This window comes from Mytilus edulis, chromosome 10 (genome assembly GCF_963676685.1).
Source record: "Mytilus edulis chromosome 10, xbMytEdul2.2, whole genome shotgun sequence".
Lineage (NCBI taxonomy): Eukaryota > Metazoa > Mollusca > Bivalvia > Mytilida > Mytilidae > Mytilus > Mytilus edulis.
This window is the reverse complement of record NC_092353.1, coordinates 9,394,502-9,402,028: the sequence shown is the minus strand read 5'-3', so window position 1 is coordinate 9,402,028 and position 7,527 is coordinate 9,394,502. Positions and strand designations below refer to the sequence as shown.

At 30.9% G+C, this 7,527-nt stretch overlaps 1 protein-coding gene across 1 annotated transcript; it reads right to left on the bottom strand.

Annotated features, from left to right (window-relative positions):
• Window positions 1–1,736: 1,736 nt before the first annotated feature.
• LOC139493335 (transmembrane protein 267-like) lies at window positions 1,737–3,524 on the bottom strand. Its single transcript, XM_071281655.1, has 2 exons — window positions 3,152–3,524; window positions 1,737–2,111 (listed from the first exon to the last, which is right to left on the bottom strand). Exons 1-2 carry the CDS (start codon window positions 3,449–3,451, stop codon window positions 1,776–1,778), a joined length of 636 nt encoding a protein of 211 aa, XP_071137756.1. The 5' UTR covers window positions 3,452–3,524; the 3' UTR covers window positions 1,737–1,775.
• Window positions 3,525–7,527: the final 4,003 nt, after the last annotated feature.

The following is a 7,527-nucleotide window of genomic DNA, read 5'->3' as shown; positions in this document are numbered from 1 at the left end:
TATTTCATTATGGATACAAAGATGCGTATTCATATATTCCACATGTTTTATATTCAAATAGAGGGCCCAACTCAGCTTGGTTTTCTCGACAGAAACCATTACTATATCAAAGGCATTGCCTGCTATGCATTGATTGATGACCGATTAAAGTGGTGTTCTGTTATGAAAGAGGTAAATATGCTAGTTATACTAATACGGAAGCTGTGAAACTAAACAGCATTTGTGAAAATTCCGGCAAATAAATGCACAATCCTTCAACTTTTCTTGGTAATACTTTTGCGTTAAGAATTATCTTATTAAACTGTGGTTATTTTATCAAAGGAACTCACAAAAAAATTAATCGAATATTAACAGTGGTGATTATCTAATTTCTCGATTTAAATTTTTCAGTTTAATACGTACAACTTTTCTCAAATGATAACAGGTAATACAGTTAAATTAATATTTTCAGCAAAATTTTAGACGTTGCCAATTTTGTTAATCGAGCCACCGTAAAGCGTACGAGTTCTTACTGGCAAGTTGTCTATAGTAAAACCTAAATACGTATGTTATCTTACAGACTCAGTATCTGGATACATCAAACTGTTTTAGTTTCTTTGAATATTAAGACATTTTTCTGAAATTTCCTAAAGTAACAAGTCAATTCTGTGACCTTTTCTGTAATATAAATTACCTAGTCCACTGATATTTCATATATAATCATATATTCTTTCCATTTTCATCGGGAAATACAATGTGTTGTATAGAAAGTATGTTCAGTTTGAATTGAATTGCAATTGGTGACGTTCGATGAAGATTTGTCAAATATACTCCTATCATTGCTTGTTATGTAGTATGGGTTTTGCTCATTGCTAAAGTCGTACAGAAACCTATATATATATAGTTGCTAACCTTCTACGTCATTTTGTATGAGATGGAAAGTCATTTCAATGGCAATCACATAAACAGCTAATGAATATAATCTATTATTTGCATCTAATGAAAAGTTACTTCAACTGTAGACTTTTATATTTTCGGTATACATTAGGATTATTACATGTTTATTAGTGAAGCATATTTTTATATTGTTTCGAGCTTGTGCTTGCAATATATATTTTATGAAGTTAAACATACACCAATAGTCATGCAATAATCCTCTTATTGTAACCAGCAAAGCTTGAACAACTGGTATTTTTATCACTGATACATTGCACTATGTAGATTAGAAGATGTGGTTTGAGTGCCAATGAGACAACTCTCCATCCAAGTCACAATTTATAAAAATGGTATACTACGGGCCTATATATGCTAACTTTGTTATCTTCTGTATGAGGTATGTTGTTGCTATTCAATAACATGAGTTCCTCTTATTACACCATTACTGTTTTAAAACGAGAAGAAGCATTAAGATTTTAATAAATATGTATCCTCATTTGAATTGTTTTACATTGTCTTATCGGGGCCATTTATAGCTGACTATGCGGTATGGGCTTTGCTCATTGTTGAAGGCCGTACGGTGACCTATAGTTGTTAATGTCTGTGTCATTTTGGTCTTTTGTGGATAGTTGTCTCATTGGCAATCATACCACATCTTCTTTTTTATATTCGTTCGCATTATGTTCGCATTTCGATACCGATTATGTGGGATAAAGAAGTTCTGATCGGCATAGTATTAACATATAGGAAATATATATTAATAAACACGTTTATAAATGTCTGATTATGGCATGTAATATTTTTTGTTGAGAAATTGCTGAGATAATTCAAAACATTTATTTTATAAGCCTAAACACGTGTTACACTTTTACCAGTTCACGTTGTATAGGATTGATGTAACTCTGTCGTTGCTGAGTCAAATATAGCACACCTCGTAATAATAAAGGCAAACACATAATCAGAATTACATATGTAGTCTTCGGTAACGGCTGAGTACTTCCAAATGGAGGAAACCATAATCCTCGTCTCGTGCCGTCTCGTATGTGATGTGACGTCCACGCAACAAGAAATATCAACGAAAGACGTTTCAGAATGTCGTTAGAGCGCAGGTATGATATAAACCAAATACAACCAACAGCTACTGGTATAATTGATGAAGCATGGAATATTGGTCTGTTGTGAAGTGACAATGCAGACTGCAAGAAAATGAAGATGATGAATTAAAATCACTGCATGCATAACAAACTATCGGTCTGTGGTTACTGTCATCTTTAATTAAGCCATTTAAAAGTATACTTGATTTTAAATTTTTAATAGGTTGATAGCTAGTGAAATTCGAGTTCGTTTTTTTTTCTTTTATGAAATGGATTTTGTTCATATTTCACCACTGTCGGGATATAATATGCAATTGTATGCAATTCTATATTTATCCGTTGAAATTTTTTTTAATCTTTTTTTTTTAATTTCTCTTCAGAACTGCATGCCAGAATAATTGAATTGAATGTCGAATATCAAACTAAACCATAACATACATATGTTAATGTCTGCGTCATTTGGTCTCTTGTGGAGAGTTGTTTCATTTGCAAGCATAACATATCTTCTGCTGAATGGATGATATTCTGTGCAATTAGGCAGCTACAGCATGTTTAGCATGTTTAGGACGGATATTGAGAAAAATTTACATTCTATTGACAGATATTTTTCTTAAATACCCTTCCTGTAGGATAATTATAAGTGTAGTTTTTGGGTATCATTTCAACTTCCGTACATCATGTACATGTATCATGTGTATTATTGAAGGTGATGCAGTGGACACTGATTATCATGATTATTGGTAAGGCCACTTTATCAAATTTTGCAAAGTTGCAGCTCAAGAAAAAAAATCTCAAAGTCTGACATACTGTTTTTTCCCCTTTCTACATGCATGCCTTTGTTATAAAAATATATAGTACTTTAACGGAGAAGTAGTAAAGTTATGATTACAAACGTGCTACGGTATATCAAGTTAGCGAATCATCAGGCTAATTGATTTGAACCTTGAAGTAAATATAATGAGTTTTTTTTATATGGTCCAGCTCATTTCATGTTTATGGCAAATACTGCATCAATGGTCTGCTATTTTTGACTGGGCATACTATATTTTGAGATATATAAGCTAGTATTGGTATATTATTGTATCGGATTGACTTTAAATATACAGAGGTTGCAACCTTTATTTCACATTGAATAGTTATACCTTCAATTTAATAGATCTTGCTGCAATAAAATGGTCTATATCGATAACCATCGCTAACATCATACATCCGGAACATTCTATCAGGTCCTTTCCGCAATCCGACAAATCTACTATAATCGCCCAGGTACAATATCCGACAAATCCATGTGTTAAGTTATCCAGTAAAGCTTTAGAAAGTTCGTTACTCAATCCAAATATAGAAAATCCAAATGTTCCGATATAATTATCACCAAACAAACAAACAGCAAATAAGATGAGTTCAAAACAAACGCATCGAATAACTGTTAGTGTGAAAGTCATCACTGTAAATTAAGACTTCATAATATGTGACATGGATATAAAAAAAAAAGACATGATCCAAAATTTGAAAGTATTAACATACCATCAGAATGTTTGTAAAATACAAACTACTATTTAGAATGTCATGAATTTTGATTTGTTTACAACGGATGTTTCCGAAACATAATAACTTCAGTTTTAAACTCGGTCTCGGATTCATTCCGGGTTTCGAATCTGGGAAAAACTCTTAGCATTTAAACAAAATTTAGTATTTTTGACGAGGTCGATATGTTATATATGGACCTGTTCAGATTATATTGACCAAGGACGAAGTCAGAGTGTCAATACAATCTAACAGGTCCATAATGATGATATATAACGTATTGACTGACTGAAAGTCAATAATTTATATATAACATAATTATGTAAATAATGTATTAGAAAAATGGAATTTAATGTTCTTCTGTGTATTTTTAAATTTTATTTTGCAACGTTTTTAACATGCTATCGAGCATATCAATAAAAGAGATAAGCTTGTTTTTATTGTTTTTTTTATATGTAGCAAGAACACAAGTTATGTGACCCCATTTTTTCTTCTTTTTTTATTATCTGAAAGCAAGTTATAAGAATTATCTTCTCACATTTTATCTCAACATTCTATGGTGTAGTTTTTTTTTTATCCCAAAAAATGGATTTTCCATGCATAATCTATACAAAATCTTACAATTTGGCACAACATGTAGCGTGAATAAATCTCCAGCCACCCTAAGATTGGAGTTGAGTGCTTTTCGCGAGCGGGGTTGGAACTCACAACCTCAGTGTACATGTTGACTGGCTATTGATCACAGTAGTAACTACTTAAACCACTCGGCCACCGAGCCCCCCCCCCCCCTGATAACTTAAATTAGTATTGGTGTCGTTTGTTGCTAGCTGTACTGCAAATCATTTGTTTTTTTTTCTTTTTGTTCATACACCAAGCTATTAGTTTCCTCGATTGAAATATTTTACATTTCTCATTTCGAGGCATGTTGTTGATTTATATTGTGCGATATCGATATTAATCATTGTTGAGGGCCGTACAACAACTTATTGTTGTCATTTCTTCTGGAGAGATGTCTTATTGGCAACCATATCAAACCTTCTTAATATATTTATGTTAGCGGCAATAAGTGAAATTAGTCATTAAGCTTAAATCCTAGGCAATAAGCTAACGCCTAGGCAGTAAGTCTATTGCCTAAATGATGTTAGGCATTAGTCTTAAATCCTAGGATTTAAGCTTAAATCCTGAAAAATATGTGCAGGCATTAAGCTTAATGCCTAAAGTATAAATGCGAGTAAATAAAAGACATTTATTCATTTAAATAAAAATATATTTGTTACACAATATATAACATTATGAGAACAGTACTGGGTTTATCGAAATTAAATTATCCTGTGATTGGAAATTATATTTATAGGACAGAAATTATGATAAAGTAAGGACCAATTTACGACATGTCTCAGCATGCACACCGAAGCTATCTGAGCTTTACCTTTGAGGATTATCTTAGCTAGGATGTTCTAACCGCTGTCCTTTGTTTTGGCGTAAAAGAAAATAGCAAATGAAAAAATCCTAAGATCGATCCTATAAGATATTCCTAGGACAGAAATTATGATAAAATTAGGACCGACTTACGACATGTCTCAGCATGCACATTGAGGCTATCTGAGGATTATCTTAGCTAGGATGTCCTAACCGCGTATTGACGTAAAAAATAGCAAATGAAAAAAAATAATATTGTATCAAATTTAACCAACAACTTTAATTTAAAAACCAACTAATTATTAGAAAATAAATATTAGTTTTAATTTATAATAATTTGTACATTGTAAACTCTATGAAACAAAACATAAGTAAAAAATATAACTACGTTTTATATTAGAATTGAACAAACTAACTGCAAAAAGTTAAAATTTTACATATAATCAGTAAAATCATGCTTTGAGGGAGCTGAAATGGAAGTGTCACAACACTCCACAAGAGACTGGAAATAAAATCACTAATAAGATATGTTATCTATATTAAAATAATAATCTAGAAATATGAAAACTTGATAAAATTTGTGTTCAAATAATTTTGTTATCACAAGTTGTGAAACTGGTAACAAAGAAAACTTACTTATCCTATAAAAAAAAATTGAAAAATGGTGTGAGCAAAAAATCACATTTTAATTTTGTCTACTTTTGACCAGTTTAAATCAGCTCGACTATAGTGAAGTGAAAAAATTTTCAAATAAATATTAAAATTATTTTATAGAATCTCCCCCTTCTTTAATTGGATTATAACAATCACTTTTTTAAATCTTTAATATTTAGTAATATCACAAAAACATGAAAAAAGTATGTGTAAATTCTGTTTTTTAACTGCTAAAATTACTAAATAAACTTACTAAATTTGAAGATCTGTCAAATGAATGTATATTTACACATGTTATATTAGAAATAAATTAAGTAACTCCTTTACACTCTAAAAATTGTGTTCAGAGCCTAAACACTTTCCTAAACACATTTGTGAAACCGATTTTTGACATGTTTTAAATCTAAACATGTTTAATATTTAATGTGCTAACAGCCTAAACGTGTCAAGCTATAACGTGCTTAGACTGTAAACATGTTTAGATGTAAAGTGTTTAGACTAGAAACACGTTTTGCTGAAAAGTGCTGAGACTGTAAACATGTTTAGTTGTAAAGTGTTGTATCTGGAAACATGTTTAGTTCTGAAGTGTTTTGTCAGGAAACATGTTTAGCTGTGAAGTGTTTTGAATGTTAACATGTTTAGACCATAAAGGGTCGTGAAGAAACATGTTTATCATTTTAGTGCGATAAGCCGTTACTTCATTAGACCCCAAATAAACTAATATTCCGGAAGGCTTGACAGTAAAACGTATGATAGCTCTCAATACTACATGTTTTCATACCATCACAAAAGGAGCCAAACGCATCTAACTAAGAAACTTGAATTTCCAAATCAAATTGATTGTGACTAATACCTTTTCAATCTGAATGAGTATTTTCTTTAATTCAATTGTCGACATTCGACTATTGCATTTTTTCTTCATTTCAAATATTCATTAAACAGTCTAGAACTTTTGAAATGAAATTATTATTATACTAATTCTAGGATTAAAAACAAAATTACAATATATGAAACAAAGGAATTTATGTAATTGTTTATTTCCAGTTAATCATTTAACACAATCAAATATAAACTCATAAAATCATAAATTCATATCAACGTACATATACATAATATTGACCAATCAAAACAATTTGAAAATGTCCTGTTTTCATTTTACAAGTCAGCTTCTCATTTCTTAGTACCCAACTGCTGGTCACTGGCCTGAAAGATAGAAAAATATTGATAAGCAACTAAGTAGAATTAATCTAAAAATATAAGTATACGAACTACAACACTAAAAAGTAAATGCATGATTTAAGATCCAGATAAGAACATTAGAACACTGGTATAAAAGCATAAATGTACTGCTGAGTCAATTGATATTTTTAATATAAAACTTCTTTTCATGCTTAATATCATTCATTTGATCAAATATATATTGACATTTTTAAAATCAAATACACTTCGGATTCTTACCTATATAGTAGCTACTGTGCATTATCTCCTCTTTCGGCATGTCAAGACAAATGATTTCCTCTGTACTTCTCTCATCTAGAATAAAACAATACATATCAATAAAAATATAAGAAAGCACATCTGCTTATAACTATTGAAGAAAAACAAGCATCTTTTTATTTATTTTGAGCAAATGTTGATTGTGCATTTAGGAACTGCTTACTAAAACAATGAACTCGATATGACACTGGTTTTGCGAATGATGCACTCGGCAGATTCCGCTTCCCTTCATGTTCCATTATAATCTGCTGAGGAGTACCAAATGAAAATTGTCCTCACAAACACCTTTCCAAGAATATATATAAAATAATAAGTGCTAGCTTGCATGATAGAACATTAAACAACTCTTATCTTTACACTGGATAGTTTGAACACTAAAAGCTCTTACAAGCACTTGTTTCGTGGGATGGTTCCCCTTTTTTCT